Raw genomic sequence first — 18,897 nt, forward strand, 5'->3', positions numbered from 1 at the left:
CAATAACAATTTACAAAATTAATAATATCATTTTGATTTTCGGGTAGTCATGTCACCAATATATTTTGAGACATTTGATACGATGGCAGATTTCATCTTTTCTATGGCTATCATATTCCTTTATATATCTCAACATATAGAAGAATCAAGAATATAACATCTTTCGGAAGACCCCTCGAAGTGTTGGCAGCACATGTACTTGAAGCCAGGTGAGTCGACCTGCCGTCGTCATACCAGGCTGACCAACCAAATAGTCTTATCTATTGTTTTCATAGACTCTTCGTATTTTTTCTAGGTTTTGTCCGATTTTGCGACTGAACATGCAACCCATTGAACTCCCAATGAGGCCGATGGAGTATGTTTGGACACAGGCTATTATCAGTTGCGTCAATATTAGGAATACAGAGTAACAGCCTAAAACCAGTTGGGTTTCCCTTTTTTCGCGACAATATCCGTACATAGGAGTAAAAGGTATAGTGGACTAAAGCCTAAAGAGTGGTCTCCCTTCCCTGAAAGATGCGTTTGACAAACGTCCACACATGACCTCACAAGAACTAAATAAAATATTGATGAGAGAACCTAACAAGAGCTTAACAATGAACAGCGAAGCTGTTACACTTTAATTTACAAACCAGATATTGACAAGAGAAGCACGTGGACATAACTGCGTTTCTATACTAATGAATGGCATGCGTGAGCAAACTGCCATTTCTGAAATTCCCAAATGGAGCGGTAGCCGATTGGTGCTGACTTCGCTTTTTTGCTCTAATCAGTGGAACCATTCCTCCCTCCTTTTTACCTGTATTGGAATGCACGGTTACACAAGAGTACACCCAAAGTCAAATTATAGAACTACTTCTTTTATCCCCAGTGTAAACAATATATACTAGCTATACACTCCGGGAACACACAGACACGACACTTTTCTCTGGCCTCGCACTGGACGGACAGAGGTCAAGGGGGAGCAGACATCCCATACATGGCTTCAAGCGACAATCTAGCTATGTAATTGTTTATACATGTTGGGAAACTTGCGATGATCCAGGCTAGAATTCAACAACAAGTGTTTCACATACGAGGTGACTAACGGGGTCGGAAGGCCAAGCTGAAGTAATTTAAGAGCCACATTGTATCGCACGTCGAGACAATGTTCAGTGTATGCTCCCTATCTTTTCAAAATTTCCAAAGTTTCTTATCCTTCAGAATACTGCAATGAAGCATCTGAGAAATATGTTGTGTTTCAAAATAATAATCTCCTGTACAATTATGACACGTTTAAAATGTGCACGGAAAACAATTAATCCAGGCTTGCTGCTGTCGTTCGTCTACTGGGTGAGAACTGTTTGTGACAACTCAGAGTAGCAACACAACGTGAAGAAGACTGCGCCGTGTAACGTGTTCTCGGATAAGGATCTTGCAGTTTGTACGTAGTAGGTGGCTATTCTACCGCTGGCGACAGCTGGCGGATGAATCAATGAAACAGGTGAGAGATCAGGACTCTTCGACAGATGTAAAACTAACAAATGACGCTCCGTAGAACACAGACTTCTGTCTGATTGCGATGCTGGTTCATGTTAATCTATACCATTTTACGATATTGGTGCAGATGGCCCGAAGAAGAGCGTCAGTCATATTATTTAGTACATGCATGGCCCTTTTGGTGGTGCACGTCCTTTTTCTCATGTTTAGTGGGAATAGTACACTAAAAAGTGTGAAAACAAAGTTCAACAGTGGTGACAGATTTGTGAAACGGAATAACGCTTACAGTTTCACAAACACAAGTCTGCCGCTGTGCCCGATAAGGATTCGAGATCTCTGTGAGTAATTTTTTCTTGTAATGTGAAGATATATATATATGCTTTCACAGTGTAGGTTGCACGTCCATGCATGTGTTTGTGAGTTTATGCTTGTAGCTTGTGAATGTTTTCGACATCTGCTTACATTTGATTAAATTTAATAAAATTAGTTCCAAAATGTTTTACATTACACTCACGGACCTCTGCGTCACGATGTTTGCAATCCACTGCACACAACACGTGGCAATTTTCTTGTAAAACTACATGAAAGACGTCAGCAAGAATGGCTCCATCGCATATGTGAGTCCATGGTATGTGTATGAGTAAACGGTATGTGTGTAAGTACATGGTGTGTGCTTAAGTACATGATCTGTGTGTGAGTATATGGTGTGTGTGTGTAGGAACATGATGTGTGTGAGTACGTGGTGTGTGTGTGTGTGTGTGTATGTGTGTAAGAACAAGATATTACCTGTATACTTGTGTGTGTGACGAGGAGGGCAGAGAGGACAGACTACTATGTATAAAATTGAAAGTTATCAATTTGCACGGCGCAGATTGGATGGTTCTCCACATTTTTGGGAGTTTCCTTCTTTTGTTTTTGTTTCCGCATTTATGTTCTTTTGCTTTTGGTTTTTTGTTTTTTGTTTTTGCTTTTTTGTTTTGTTTTATTTGTTTTTTGTTCATTTTCTTTTTTTAATTCTTCAGTAATGATACAAAAAGAAACTGACAGACCTTCAGTGATCATTGAAACACAATACAACACTTGTGAGTGGTCGATCGTAGGACTTCATGCCAACAAGACAATTAAATTCGACTGGTGTATCCATGCAAACATGCCGCATTAACAGGTGGATGTTTCATCAACAACTCGACATAAACATTCAGTTTGTTTCAGCGTGTGGTGTCTTCAGTCGCTCCCTCGCCTGTATCAATACGAATGGTGGTCAAGTCCGATATTGATATGTGAGTTCTTAGATCAGCGTTGTTAGGGGGTCACTTACCAGGTATGCATCTTATCAATGAATGTATTACAAATAAGCAACGAATAAGCGAATATTAAGTGGTATGTTCAGTAATACCTACTCCAGTTTATTGTAGATTATAGAGGTAGAAGCCATAGCGAGCTGGGTGTGGTGTGTGTTACCGTTCATGGATTCACCATTATAAACATGTCAGAGTTGTTAGCACTGCACGACTAATGTAAACCTAATGATTACATACGTTTTGAAAATTAATGTTATCTTTCAGATGCAAATGCTGGGGTCGATGAAGGAGATGTTTCGATCGAAACTTTAGAAACCAAATACATGCATTTCATGAAAGATGGCCATTCGCAGCCTGTTAATTGTACACGGAAGCAAAAAATTGCAATCATAATTCCATTCCGAGACCGGCACCAACACCTCCGTATCCTACTCAACAACCTCATCCCTCGCCTCGTCAAGAAACTTCTGGACTTCACCATCTTCGTCACAGAATTGGTATTTGGGGAAATCTAGCCTTGCTTCATTTAGGGCTTTAGCAGTGGAGGGAGGGCTTGGTAATATGGAAAATAATGTAGTTCAGGCACTGTGAGACAGACTAGCTGTTGCCCTCAATATTCCTAGTGCGTCTGGCGTAGACTTTCGAGTGAGTGAGTGAGCGAGTGGTTATTGTTTTGTGCCGCATATACCACACATTCCAGCAATATGGCTGCTTGGGGAAGCCAGAAATGGGCTTCAGTCATCTTCTATACCCATACAGGCCATAGAATAAGTCGCCATAAACTGGATAGTTGTTGCAAGACAAACAATATTTGGTAAACAGAAAACAGTAGACCTTAGCATCACATTGAAGCCTCGTTATCTGGAAAGTCTACAGCACACGAAATTATTGACGGCAGTGTGCTGAGAGACACTGTACTTACATATTTCGTCTACAGTTTGTGTTTTATAATATCCGAAATGAAGTTTCCACCATATGTCAATCGGTCTTTTTTAGGTTGCTGGTGTCAAATTCAATAGGGCGATGTTGATGAACATTGGCTTCAAAGAAGCACAAAATCACGGCGATTTCGACTGCTTCATCTTCCACGACGTGGACATGGTGCCAGAGAGCAGCCTCGTCCCGTACGAGTGTCTGACTAACCGCTCGTATCACCTGTCGTCCTCCATCTCAGCCTTCAACTACACGTGAGTACAGCTCTCTATAGTACATGTCATGACATAGTATCTGATGTAACATAGTGTCTCAATTACAGAACAGATCACTTGGCTCAAATATTAGCAAGGAATGTCCTTGAACGGCATAATTTAAAATTATTTTGGTCGTTCTTGTTCAGCTAATATATTTATTCCCTTCATTGATCTTCAATGTTGTTTTTATTTATATGTTCATTAAAGATTTCCACGACTATGAAATATTGATGCGATGTATTCTTAAACTGAAGGTCTTTCTTCTTTTCAACATCGTTATTGTTCCGTAGCATGGTTCTTTCATTGTAACTCATGATCGTGAGTGATCTGTTTTACCGCGCCCTTAGCAACATTCCAGCAATAACGCTGCGTGGATACATGGAATGGGCTTCACACTCTGTGTCGATGTGGGGAACCGAACCCGTGTCTTCGACGCGATGAGCGAACGTTAGGCTACACTACCGCCCCTAGTTGTACGACTGAAATGAGATCCGTTGAGTATACATGCTGATCGTACACTATTTCACCGGGCACTGTTTCAGATATATCAGTTTGCTAACTTCCCAATGGGGAAACACGGAAGCACGAGATGTGCATCGTGCACATGCATCCACAGAGCAGTGCAGTGCTAATACAGCAAGGCAAATCTAAGATCCCACAAACGCGCCCGCCATGTATGTGTGCAAAGGTATCACCCTCGGTGTGTAGTATTAGTTACAATTAGCTCTATAAGTGTTACACATTGATGGTTTAAGGCATCAGTTCTGGTCAGTGTCTACGGTGCAGCAAGCGCGCTGTAGATAAATTTTGTTTCCCTATGGTGGTGGGGTGATAAGGTAGACTAGTGTTAAAGCGTTTGCTCGTCACGCCGAAACCGGGTTCGATTCCCCACACGGATACTATGTGAGAATATTGGTAGAAGCGGCGTAAAACACAACTCACCCATCCATCATATGTTGAACGGAGTCGTTGTTCCTCACTGGCGTACTTCGTACATATTCTAAACATTTGTCTTTATTTGGTTGCAGCTATCGACCATTCTACGCAGGAGGGGTTTTGTCATTCCCAAAGAGAGTTTTTGAAGCCATCAATGGATACTCGAACCTTTACTTCGGTTGGGGCTTTGAAGACAACGATGTTTTCAAAAGGTATACTCAAGTATGTTACCTCTTTGCCAACAGAAACTAATGTTAAAAATACTTTTCGTTTCTTGATGGTTTTTAACTGAGCAGACTTTTTCTGGTACATCATTTATAAAACAACAGGAGAACACGTTCCATAATTATTGGTTCTACTAAAACATAGAACTGTAGGGTTAGTCGGTTATGTGCCATGCGAAGGCTTTAAAACCGAGAACAGTGTAGCAATCTTATACGACTGTATCGGAATACATAAGGAAAACACCGAATGGAAGTGGCAGGCATACAGGTCATTCCACCATTTGTATGTACAAACAGAGCATGAAAGCATTTCCATGATCATACATGTCAGAGATGACGTCATCAGTAACTGCAAGTGCATAATCATGTTCAGGTCTGTTGTACCATGATGAAGATAATAAAAATGTATATTGTGTCGAGTTCTGTGATAGTGTGTGACACCTCTTTGTATTTAGGTGTACACTCTGCATGGACGACAGGTTCTAATACATTATCTTCCACAGACTTAGATTCCTGAATGGCGAGCCACTGGAACCGCCAACAATGTTTGGTGCATTTCGCAGTCTCACACACCCACGGGACGACCACAATGAAGAAAACCCAAGAGGGTAAGACAACAAATCCATGACTAACCTAATACTATCATGTACAGGTATAATCTCCTGAACTAGAACAGTAGGAGATAGGTATTCGTATATCACAGTAGAAGCATGCTAATCGTGGTATTGACAATCCACTTTGAACTATCGATAACTGAATGCGTTGTCCCACATTGTTGTAGATGTCAAGCTATGTTGAAGTTATATATTATTTTTGCATAACTATTTATAGGATATACTTGCTGTTTGAAGCCTGGCGACGAGCGCGGTACGAGGGCCTTACAAGCCTCCGCTACAGCCTAGAAAAGACTGAGATTAAACGGATATTTATATGGAAGACAGTGTCTTATAACCAGGACTATTATGCGTAAGTCATGGGCAACATGCGTCATAAATATATGAATACAGATACCCCTTCACATACATTAAAAACTATTTAAAAAAACATTAAACTTATTTGTAACGTGAGAGACGCCAGGTTCAGGAAGCTTTGACAATATATATAGTCATTGAAGACAAATTCTTTGTCTGCCATTTGAAGTGTAGATACAGCTGACAGTTCCTGTCCTCCTTCGGCGAGTAGTGTTACACACCTATATATATACCTCCATTTCAGCTGAAAATGTTCATCAGAATCTTCATTTCATTTTAATGTTAGATTTCCTATATGTTCTTAGTAAATTCCTTATTGTTCATGACACTTGGAGTTTGTCGGGTCCCAGTGTAATACCAATGTTTTTATTAACCATAATATCATTATAATATTTCAGCCAACAGATTAAAGACATTCTTAGAAAACAGCGCTGAAGATGGAATAAACAGTATGGCCCTTCATTTCACGATAGTCCGCAAATATCAGGAAAGCACGTCTTATTGGCTCGAAATCATCCGGTTAAAATGGTACTCGTCTCATCGAGCTGTGCTGTCAATCACGTGATTGTCTGGTCGGGACTCGATTATTTACATAGATCCGTCATATAGCTGCAGCATTGCTGAAATCAGTGTTGAACAACTCCCAAAATACATACTATTTAGCTTAATGCAATAGATGCTACCCAGAAGAAAGAGTTTATGTGTTTAGATACTATACATTCAGTTTTGTGTGAATGGAACACACTCATTTGGATTAATATTCAAGTATTACTCATTTGGTCCATGGATATGGCGAGTGATTAGGACAGATGTAATGAATCTTTATACAAAGTTTCATTTTAGCCGTCATGTTTGTGGAAAACACAAGCATAATTGAACTATGAAGTACGCAATGTGCCAGAGTTGCCTCCCATTGCTTGCCGGGATCCGCTGGCCGGGTCCTCACAACATATCGTTTTCAAGAAAGTGGTAGCCAGCTTAAATATTCTCAGTAAGCTGAAGTATGATATTGGAAGGCAGACAAGAAACATAATCATATATATGTTTGGAAAATAAACTCTTGAGAAATTTATGTTTGACCTTTCTTTTCAATGGTGTACAATCTCTCGTTTGGTCCTGTACTGTTCACAGGGCTCTGCCACACGCAACACTGGGGTTTGAAAATATCTAATTCTGACAGAAACAAGCTTGGTTTCAATAGAGAAGGATCCCCATGAAGAATGGAGATTCAGAATGTGAGGTAAATCTGGTCATTAAAATTTGGGGTGTGTGCATTACAGAGAGGCATGGTCGTAGGGAAAACGTTACACCGAGAAGGTCGACTACCGTTCCAGTATACCTATCTTGTCTTCCAGTACCTGATCTCAATCCTTTTCCTTGCCTCCAGCCATGGATGGACAGACAGACAGACAGACAGACAGATCATGTACGCCCGACCTCATTATCATACAAGTCTTAGATCAGTTATATTCGTATTGGTGACATGCATGTGTCAACAATGTACTGTGAACACGTGTCAGTTTTCTTCTGCTGTTGGTGGATAGAGAGTTAATTCATACAAGGTAGGCATTTGGATGAGTGTTAAAATAAGCATTCGTCACCAACTCATGTTATTCCAGGAGAAGCGGAATAACGAGGTTACGGAACGGCTGATATACATACAACTGCCAGGTTACGGAACCGCTGATATACAACTGCCAGGGTGAATTTGTGATTACAACCACTTGGTTTCTTTTATAATGAAACATGGATGAGAAACAACTCAAGGATGTCGAAGCTCCATCCACAGACAATAAAATTTCTTTCTTTTCTAGTAAGAAAAGCAGTTGCAGTTCACTTTTTCTGTCAAACCAGGGTTATAGTCCGTTCAAATAATACGATTACCACAATATACCATATCAGCGTATCTTACCTTTAACCCTCACGGTTCTCTTCTCAAGGCCCCACCCCAACGGACTGAGTACTACGGTACCACCGCATCCACATGACAAGAGTCATCCGAAGATGACATATCTGAATGGTTTTGGAGTTATGCTGCTGAAACAAAATAATTACAGCATGTAATACCGAGCGGATAAAAACACATGACGATTTACAAAATAAGTTCGTATATAAAATATTTACCCCAAAAAGTTAATATTTTCAAGGCTAATATTTTGGGGGTAAATATAGAAAAGTATTACTTTTTTTCAGTGTCTCCCTTTCCCAAGAATCTGATTTATTAGTTCTCCGATGCCAGTGTCGAGAGGAGCGTTTTTATTTAACTGTTTCGGGTAGCTCTTGCTCTGTTTGATTGACCACAAGCCGTAAAGCCGTTTGAAAGTAAAGCCGTATGTTGTCAAAGTAAATGGTGGCTACATTAATGTTACGTATTACTATGACTGTGAGCGTGGACTTGGCAGATCACTAAATAAAACCCCACCTCAGTTTTACTGCCAACCTGCAAAATATATAATCACAATTCACTTCTCCTTTGTTGATAACAGCAACCCTTTTTATATATGGGCCTAGATATCATGAACTGCCTTTTACTGATTAAAACTACAGCTTTAAAATCTGCGGAAACATAATATGCCAAACATGGAGATGAACTTGTCGAATGTCTTTCGGAGGGGATGAGGTCAATGCGTGATGCTGTCATTGGTAAAATGCACAAAGTGGAAAAGACAATAAGTTCCTTCTGTCACAGTAACCTGTCATCCAGACTGCCCGGCCATGTTTTCACATGGCCTTTTCATATACTGTAGACTGTCTGCAAGAAGCTCATTCCAGTCTAGCAGCTCTTTTTGTTGTACGTACAGTACACAATGTTAATGACGAGCACAAGACGGATAAAACCTCTTTGTTTGGTCACAGCCGTTTACTGTTTTGTAGTCGAAATGCAACCAACGAAGTATGGTTATAACGAACTAAAATCACTGGTCTATTTGAGTCAGAACAACGAACCATCAAAACTCGGGATTCGATCGATCTTCAGTAAGATCTTCGTAAGACTAACGGGATCGGTAGGTCAGGTTCGCTGACTTGGTTGATACATCGTACTCCAAATACGATGCTCATGTTGCTGATTTGTCTGATCCAGGCTCGACTATTTACAGACCGCCGCCATATTGCTGGAATATTGCTCAGTGCGGCGTAAAAGTAAACTCACTCTCTCGAAAGGAAAACCGTGTTTTCACAAGCATGAAGGTCACAAACTGATTGATTTGGGTTAAACTTAATTCCTATGTGTTATCGTGTCATCTGCTACACAGCATTGATGAGAAGACACATGAGCCTTTGATATATCGGCTTTTACAAAATGTGAACACGCTGAAACCCATGCATCTTATGGAATACAGAATATAGAATGTTGATGCCAGTGACAGTGCCCATTCACGGTCGCCTCGACAAACAAAAATATGGGGCGCTAAAGGTAAAATACCGATGAAACTTACATGAAATCTTCGAAAATGTGTGACACCAGGCTTTCGCAAAACTGGTACCGCGGTGTTGAAACTGGTACAATCGCATTGGTATATTACTGGTACCAGGCGGTACCAGGCTATTGAAACCAGCACCACGGCACTAGACATGTTACTGATACGATGGCATTGACACTGGTACCATGGCATTGTAACCGCTATCCCGGAATTAAAACTGGTACCACGGCATTAACACCGATATCACGGTATTAAAATTGATACCACGGTACCAGTGTACTTGATACACTGAAACTTGTACCATGGCGCTGAAACTGATTCTAAGGCATTGAAACTAGTACCACTGCATGTAAATATAACGAAAGCAACATTTACACGTGTAGCCAGGCGTGCAGCACGTCCAATGAGCTGAATGATAATATGATTACTGGCGCATGATGCATAAATCTTGTCACTACACAGTTGACCCTCAGCAGGTCAATACGGCCCTGTGATTCTTTCCTGACATATCTCGACCAATGAAAACGGAGATTTCTCCAGGTGTAACCCGCTATTCGCCTTATCACGGACTGACACGAGCGGGTCACGAATGACCAGGTTGAACGTAAAGGCATATACGCGCTAAGCCAAGCGTGCCGAATCACAGAAGAATCACATTATTGTGAAATTGCTTTAACCAAGGAAAACTGAGATTTAAAATTTATTTGTGGTGTTCAGCGTATTGAGACTAACTGCCGTTCCAGTCACCGGCCACCATGCGGATGAAAGTCGTTTTTCCCTTTGTGTCCATGCTGGGAGTGCTTAGTATTTGTCTGTCTGTGCTAGTGTTCCGGTGAGTACGAAGATTGTTGGAGATTTCTGTCTTACAGTCCATGAACATTACCATTATCCAGGCTGTCCAATTCCTTTTGTGCAAACACGAAAGCCCAATACAAACCAAACTTACAGTCCATTTGCCTCAAAAGCCAGAGCCGTAGCTACCATTATAAATGAGTCCGGGTTTACATATGATTGTTGCAGTAAAGGTTGGGCAAGCTCTCAATACTATCTAAATATAAGCTTTGCTACCTATCGGATTAGACGAAGAAAATGGCTTCCTACGCGCCTGAAAGCGGCCCCCATGATTTGCAATCTAACTCGAAAACTAATAAACGTAAAAGACTCAGTGAGACGCTGATCATATCCTAGACATCAGACCAACTGCGTCAGATTTTTGCAGAACGTATGCCCTAAAAATACCAAGTAGTTTAACAAACTACCTGCTAAATATTGACACAGTTCACTATTTGTTACGAGGAAGGCGTGTAGGGAAATTGACAGACACGTGTATGAGTAGCAATTGCACAAATGCTGACATAGTTATTGATTCATTAACCCGTGATGTGCCGCCACCACCCTTTCACCATCCTGAACACCTGGGTGAATATGTACCATATCTATTTATTACATAACATGTTAATCACAAACCTTTTTAAATACGGGGTGCAAATTGGTGCGTTAGCCAATCTCCCTTTGTTTCAGCGCTCGACGATAGCAACAACAGAGCAGAACATAGTTTGTACAAATAAGTCACCTGAATTGATACAGAGTAGTATACATGTATACATTTGCCAAAATGTACATCAGATTGTCCTGCTTCTACTAAAATATTGTTAGGCCAGCTTTTACATTTCTGGCTTTTCTCACCAGTAAGGACACACAAGAACAATTAATAAGGCGTTTTAACGTTTCTACAGATGGGCATTTACAGTAACAATAAGGAAAATATTCATGTCTCAGTGTTTGTATAGATGGATTTTGACGTAGATAGTGAAAACAATCCCCGAGTATTGCATAAAGTAACAATTCTTCAATATTTTGTAATCAACTTTTTCCTGTTGGTAATGAGGTTTGAGGTTCCTATGCTTACAATACAGACCACCGTTGCCTTATGAATCCCATGTCACCCTTCGTCTCAGGACTTCACCATCTTGGTTTTGGACAGTGCCTAATAATGGGTTGAGTAGGGAGGTTGTCATTTGTAGCCAACTGAATTTGCCAAGGTTTAGCCACCATGGGATCTTGATGGCAGATAGTGATGTCTTGCTTTCATGTTCACGCGCCTCTCAAAAATTGCTAAATTGTTAGTCCTTGTTAGAGAATTGTGATCGTTATTTGTCATGGTTACATGTAATATACAACTCCTCTTAGATTTTCTTTTTTCTTTGATCGTATTCATCTAGGACTTATTTTGGTTTGTTCTCAGACAGAACTCGTCTCTTCCAAAGCTAAATGTCAATGGCGATCTTCGACCCTCAAGTGACTGGCAAGGCCCGATGTCTGTGGACAGGAAAACCCTATCTGATTTGAAGGCAGTAAAAGGAAAGCTCTTAGCGAGTATCATTGCACAGACGGACCCCAAAAGCTGTTCGTATGCTCCTAATTCAAAGATGCATCTCTCTTCATCTAAAACGGACTTTAAACTAGGAGACACAATTTCTGTGACAATCCAACTTTTCGACGAGTACAAACGACGTAAAACCAAGGGAGGTGATAACGTGAGAGTGTGGATGAGAGAAACGTCAAAAGAAGCACGCGCAGCAGGTGTTGTCACCGACAACAAAGACGGCACCTACACAGGAACTCTCCGAGCTCTCTGGACCGGAAGTCCAAAACTCGAGGCCAGCATTGCTAGTCGTAAAGAAAACGTGGATATATTCTATAGGAGATATCTCGATGACTACACACTGAGGAACATATCGGCAAGGTTTGAGAGCGACGGCGTTACAGAGGAAACTTTGTGCCTGCCGATACCACATATCCAAGGATATGCGGACGTCTGTAACTTGACGGCCGAGAATTACGGTCTCCCCTGGTATTGTGGGAAACCATCACACCGGAAGTTGTTGTGTTACGACTTAACAGGACTTCGTGAAGAAGGTTATCAGTCGACTCTGTTCACGTCACACGAAGCGAAATTCTTCAAACGGTACTACGTTCATTCATTTATTCATAATGGTATATTTTGCACAGACAGACTCAAATGGCCAATCTGTCGAGAATTATGACATGCAGATGTTGCAATAAGTTTTCCGACTCGAGCCGATAGAATCCAGCCCAACCCTGGTGCTGTCAACGTGGCTGGAATTAATAAGTGAATTTAAAAGTGGTAATTCAACATGCATGCCATTGATTTCAGTATTGACGAATGTTGGGTTACAGTGGCTAATCGTATTGTCTAGTTATGTACATGTTTTCTGCTGGTTTCCTAATGCTGGTTGTGGTTATCGCGCCGTCCTGACTATACCTAACGCGATATGATATTAAGTTTGACAAACTGGTAATCTGACTATCTCGAGTTTATGCTAATTCAACGTAATGGGTATCAAAATGTGATGTTCATTAAACATAATGGTTCTCAAGATATGATGTTAATTCAAAATAATGGTTCTCAAGATATGATATTCATTCAACATAATGGTTATCAAGGTATGATATTCATTCAACATAATGGTTCTCAAAATATGATGTTAATTCAACATAATGGTTGTCTAGATATCATATTAATTCAACATAATGATTATCAAGACATGATGTTCATTCAACATAATGGTTATCAAGATATTATGTTCATTCAACATAATGGTTATCTAGGTATAATGTTAATCCAGCATAATGGCTGTCTAGATATCATATAAATCCAACATAATGGTTGTGTAGATATGATGTAGACAGTGCGGGTGGTCACACTACCATCCACCTGTCGTTGAATACACGATGAATGTCAGTAGACTGTGCAACATGATAACGTCTAGCGGAGAGTTTCTGAACTGTTGATATTTCGCGCATGATGAAATTTCTTAAGTGAGTCCATGTGACCTTATACGATTCGTTTAATGACACTAATTCAGCATAATGGCTCTCTTGATACAACAGACTGATTATCGCGATATGGTGTATATTCCAACGTAACTGGGATCATGGGATAGACAAGTGGTTAAAGTGTTTGCTGTCATGCCAATGTCCAGGGTTCGGTTCCTCACTTGGGTGCAGTGTATCTCCCGTCCTGATTTTGCTGGAATATTGCTGAAAGTGACCTATGGCCACATTCACTCATAACAGAGTAATGCCTTCCAGGTTGGTTTTCTCCGAAACGTTCTGACGAAATTGTTTATCTATAACTGTATTTATCATCATGTTGAAATATGTATTTCGAAATTTCATAAAATACATTCAACCCTATGTTTCAGACACCTGTTACATCAAAACATCCCCACAGCTGTTGTGATCACAGTGAAGGCAACTGCAAGTATGTCCCCGTCATAAGCTGACAGTTACAAGACCAAGTATCACGACCCGTGAAGATCCCGGGGTAGAATAGGCCTTCAGCAACCCATGCTTGCCATAAAAGGCGACTATGTTTGTCGTAAGAGGCGACTAACGGGATCTGGTGGTCAGGCTCGCTGACTTGGTTGATACATGTAACCGGTTCTCAATTGCGCAGATCGATCTTCATGTTGTTGATTACTGGATTATTTACAGACCGCCGCCATGTAGCTGGAATATTGCCGAGTGCGGCCTTTAAAGCTAAACTCACTCACTCAAGTATCACACTTTGTCATATATATTTGTGAGAATATTTGAGTGAGAGAGACTATCTGTATTCTATACAGAATAATCAGGGGAAAGCCACCGTACGTAACACTAGACTGACATCGGGAAACACATACTTGTACATTTCCCGCAACTGTCGATGATAAAAGATGTAACCTCACATTTTGACTCTATGTAAGCACTCTCAGACATGGATGTGTCGAACGTAGGTTTGTTTCGAAGTTTAAGACTGGGTCCTGGGTATTCCTTATGTAGGTAGTGTTTTGCGATTATGTCGAACATCAGACAACGGTGTGTATTTCTGTCCCTCCACCTTCGTCATAACTTTGTGTGACTGGTCCTTCAAGCAATGATATCTGCTTGCAGAGCAAGAGACGGTGTCTTTGCCAAGTGTCCCATGTAACAAAACCCCTTTGTGGAAAAGTTGGGAGGCATCAACACCTGTTGGCTTCTTCTACAAAAATTCCTGGAAGTCTCTAATTTGTGAAAACACAATTCCAGCTGATCCGCAAATATACAGGAAATGTCTGAAAAACCGGAGACTTTGGATCCATGGCGATTCAACTTCTAGAGCGTGGTTCGTTAATTTAAACAAACGTTTAGGGTTGAAACTGGTTACAGAGGAATGGGACAATTCCAAGTGGCACAAACAAGCTGTAACAATGGACAAGACCTGGAACATCACGCTTCTCTTTGTGCCTCACGAGTATCCATTCTTCCATGGATTCAGGTTTGACAAACTGTCTTACAACAGAGCAACTCACGCCTATCTGGATGCCATTCCGAGTACCTCAAGGGATATATTCCTCATTCATATATACCTTCATTTTCACTCCTTCCCCCCAGAGGTTTTCAGAACACACATCCAGCGAATTGCCCGATCCGTCAAATCGTTAGTGACACGTGCACCTGGGGTAAAGGTGGCGATACGAGGAACGCATGCTTTCAAGGGCAGGAAGAGGATAGGGTTTCTGGACGACTGTTGGATGTTTGTATACGACATGATCCAGCGAGACGCATTCAAGGGTCTCGAGAACAATGTGCTTTTCTTAAATAATGTGGATTTGACGGTGGCTACAGAGAACGACGATCAACATCCAAACTCGTTAGTCGTTGATTCCCTCATCAATCATTTCATGGGATCTGTTTGTGGGGGCCGGGAATAGCTGTAAAACTGCTACTCCCGTGTGAAGTATATCTCACCTACTCACCCTGTTTTACACCTTCATCCTGTTTAAGTAAACACAATGTTTTTGCACCAACACCTTGTTTCACACCAATACCTTGTTTTACATCAACACCCTGTTCTACACCTAAATTCAAATTTAACCCATTAAAGACACAAATGAAGTTTAAAGCTATTTCCCGTCTTCACTTTCACCAGTGTTTTCCTGGGTACACAATTAATATGTGACAACAGCATGTGTCTGTGACGACACCTGGTGGTACAGAGGAATACGCTCACCTTGCTTCATGACCATGCGGCAGGTCATCATGCTCAGGTAACAATCTGTGGCTCACACATGGAATCTCGCCGTGAAGTTTCGCTCGTGACTAGAACCCACGCTTTCACAGATACGTTTTATTGTGAAATACAGGTCATAATAACGAGGCAAATGCTAAATTAAAAAATATTTTCTCATCTAACGTCACGGAATTCTGTAGAAGTTAAGGGAAGGCAGTTGTGTTCATGGTAATGATTAAGAATTATTTATAACAGAATGTATAATGCAACGTGCATTACTATAAGCGTGTCATCAAGAAGATGTTTGGCATGACAGACACTTGTGGCGCATGCTGTAGTTCACTGAACGGCAGTGAATACGTTGCTATTATGATTCCAATATTTAAGAATGAGTTCATTTCTTGTGTATTGTGTATTTCAGTTGGAGATCATCATGAACTGATTTAATTTTGTTGGACTCAGCAGCTATCGCTATTTCAGCAACAGCAAATATTTTGCAAACACTCGAACAAGAGCTGCATGTGTCTGGTGTGCACAACATTATCGTTTTTACGAAAACTGGTAAACTAAGTGTGATTTACTTCAATCGACACACACACAGTAATGTTTCATGTCGCCCAAGGAAATCCTGAAGATGACATCTCAAAGTGTACCCATTTGGGAAGCAATACTGATAAATATCAAGTTTCGTCTTAAGTGGAAACTGTCAAGGATAATTATAAATGATACACTCTTATGATTTGACCAATCACAATGCAGATTTGCTTGTATTATGCCCTTTCAAATGTTAGGGAATTGTAGTATAACTTTGAGAGGTTTGCCACTTGCACCATCTTATGATCATAGTTGTTATGACGATGGAGCGTGACGGTTCTTGGAATGTGATCAGTGTATCATGTGAATTTGCATATGCATGACTTTCACTTTCAAACAAAATAACACGGCTTGTACGAAACATTAAACAACTTAGATGGTTGTCGAAATTAATGGTCTACGGTGATTTATAGACCTACCTGAAAACTGTCAAAATCAAGAATGACAACCCATAAACGAGTGTGGCAATAATAATACACTAGAAGGCCCATGTATTCTTTCTACAACAGAGCTATCACAAATGTAGTATAATCTACCTTCGTGTGAATAAATGAATATGAAATCCTGAAATGTCCTTATGTTCGTCAAATAGCATTTTCTAAAATGTCAATGAAGCATCTAATCTACCTTGTTCTCAACATCACACAGTGTAATGTAGAACAGTTTGATCATTAGTTCAAAACGTCAGAGACCTTTTAGAAAGAAAACGTCAAAATGGTCACACATTATTTTTTTCATATTTTCATGCTCTAAACATTTTCCTTTGTTGTATTATTTGATATAAAAATACAAAAGAAGTCATATCAAACAATATTTGGTTTATTGTTTGCACATCAACAATTCATATTTTCAACAAATAACAAGGCATGTTGTTGCCTGAAAACCAGAGTGTTCTATGTCACTGAAACTAAATTTGCAGATGGACTGCAAACCTTGAAATCTGATTTTGTACAATCTATCAGAAGATAGAATAACACCTTAGCTTAACTATGATAGTCATAAGTTATTTTTGCAAAATGTGAACTTAGAACACAGTCTTTTTTCAGTCGGCGATGTATAAGTAGGTTCTTTCTTCATGTACACGCACGTTTGTAGTAAGTATTCGCCTACAACCTCGGTGGTCAGTTTTCAGCAATGGAGCTTCCAAGCTCTTGTAGACTTGCCAGTAAAGTTTCCTTCACCTTAAATGTATAAAAACGATTATAATAAACACAGAGATTAAGAACTAATTGATCAATTACATAGTTAACCGAGGCACTTCTGTATTCAAATCTTAATTAAACACACGCTGATCAGCAACTGACGAGCCATTTAAAGGATAAGTTGTTATGTTGTAAATACCTATGCATCTTACCTTCATTTTCATTTGTGCCTCCTGAAGTGTGGTGACGAGCTCTCAATAAAGATGTCCTGGTCCTCGATTAGTTGTATGAAAGTGTAGTTGATATAAGTAATATGTAGATTGCTTTGTCAACTTGTGGGCAAACGATGACGGTATTATGATTACATTTCTACTTGTTGGCTTTCCAGATTGTGCGACTAACATTGATTTTGATATCTGGTGCAAAATAATGTTTCTGGTTGCTGATTTTAATTATAAATGTAAACATCTGTTTGCATTAATTGAGAAAACTTTGCAAAAGAAATTAAATAGCTCAAAGGATTGCAGAGGAAATGTCTCATCGTAAAAAAATCTCAAAATAATAAAATTAGTTACAACCTCAAGATATCAACTGATAAAGCATTTCAAGAACAATGCTCATTAATACGAAAAAAATAATGTATCTTTGTTTTTACTTTTTCTGTGCCCATTTTGACTTTTTGTCTGTGGCCAGTTTGACCTGTTCCCGTCCAGAACATCCCGTCCTCAGTTTTTCATGTGTTTTTAACGGGTATGTATAACTGCAAATTGGGCATTGCCCAGAAAATTAATTTCGAATTATATACACATCTGAGTGACTTTCAGGTTACTAAACCATAATCTTCGACGTCGTCCGGCAACAGCCCAAGGGAGGCAACTCATCGTGACTTGAGGAAGGAATGTTACTTCTCGGTGTTCTCAGGCACGCGCAATAAAGCGACCATTTTAAACTCAACATATTCTGATCATGAATACGAAGAATAAGTCAAAACTAATTTTCTAGGTGAAATTTTGATCGAAGCACGAAAGTCAGTTAGTGGTGAATATGATACAGACTGGGATGTGATTCTGAAATGAGATTTGACACGGCTACTTCTCCGTGTAGACCAAGAACAATGGGTCTGGTGCTGACTTATGAAACATAAATCAAGACTCTTGATTTCTCCACCCAAAGTTTCTGACCGAGACGAATCTTGCTCCGTCATTACCGCGATGTCTACAAAATGGCCGCCAGTGTCCCTTCCCACATGCTGATCAGTCACACACTGGAACTCGATCCCTCAGAGTATCCCCTACGCACAATCAGAAGATCGCACATTGATAGTAAAACCACCAACCTGTTTACAAGCCAAATAATACACAATATCGCATATCTTTCTGTGCAGTATGTTCTACGAACGGCTACTATAGCTGTCTAACAATCAATGAGCTGGATAAATAGGCAAAGAAGTTCCTTTATAGAATCTTACGATTCACCGAGCGAGCATATTCTCAGTGCAACAGTAATATATTGAAAACACTTCTTTGTGTTCAGTCACTGATCGGTGTGTTGAGGAATAAAGACGTTGGTAGACGCTACTG

At 40.2% G+C, this 18,897-nt stretch overlaps 1 protein-coding gene across 1 annotated transcript; it reads left to right on the forward strand.

The window, feature by feature from the left end:
• The first annotated feature begins 193 nt into the window (after positions 1 to 193).
• LOC137272145 (uncharacterized) lies at positions 194 to 15,282 on the forward strand. The gene is made up of 9 exons (XM_067804499.1): positions 194 to 209; positions 3,045 to 3,277; positions 3,777 to 3,967; positions 4,999 to 5,118; positions 5,634 to 5,738; positions 5,962 to 6,096; positions 11,769 to 12,491; positions 13,753 to 13,811; positions 14,483 to 15,282. The coding sequence occupies exons 1-9, from the start codon at positions 194 to 196 to the stop codon at positions 15,280 to 15,282; spliced, it is 2,382 nt and encodes a 793-aa protein (XP_067660600.1).
• The last annotated feature ends 3,615 nt before the right edge of the window (positions 15,283 to 18,897 follow it).

The sequence above is a fragment of the Haliotis asinina genome, chromosome 2 (genome assembly GCF_037392515.1).
Source record: "Haliotis asinina isolate JCU_RB_2024 chromosome 2, JCU_Hal_asi_v2, whole genome shotgun sequence".
Classification (NCBI taxonomy): Eukaryota; Metazoa; Mollusca; class Gastropoda; order Lepetellida; family Haliotidae; genus Haliotis; species Haliotis asinina.

Bases quoted from the DNA above. Each gene is read 5' to 3' on its own strand.
- LOC137272145 (XM_067804499.1), top strand. The intron at 5,739-5,961 runs GTAAGACAACAA...AACTATTTATAG, and splicing joins AATGAAGAAAACCCAAGAGG to GATATACTTGCTGTTTGAAG. The intron at 13,812-14,482 runs GTATGTCCCCGT...ATCTGCTTGCAG, and splicing joins CACAGTGAAGGCAACTGCAA to AGCAAGAGACGGTGTCTTTG.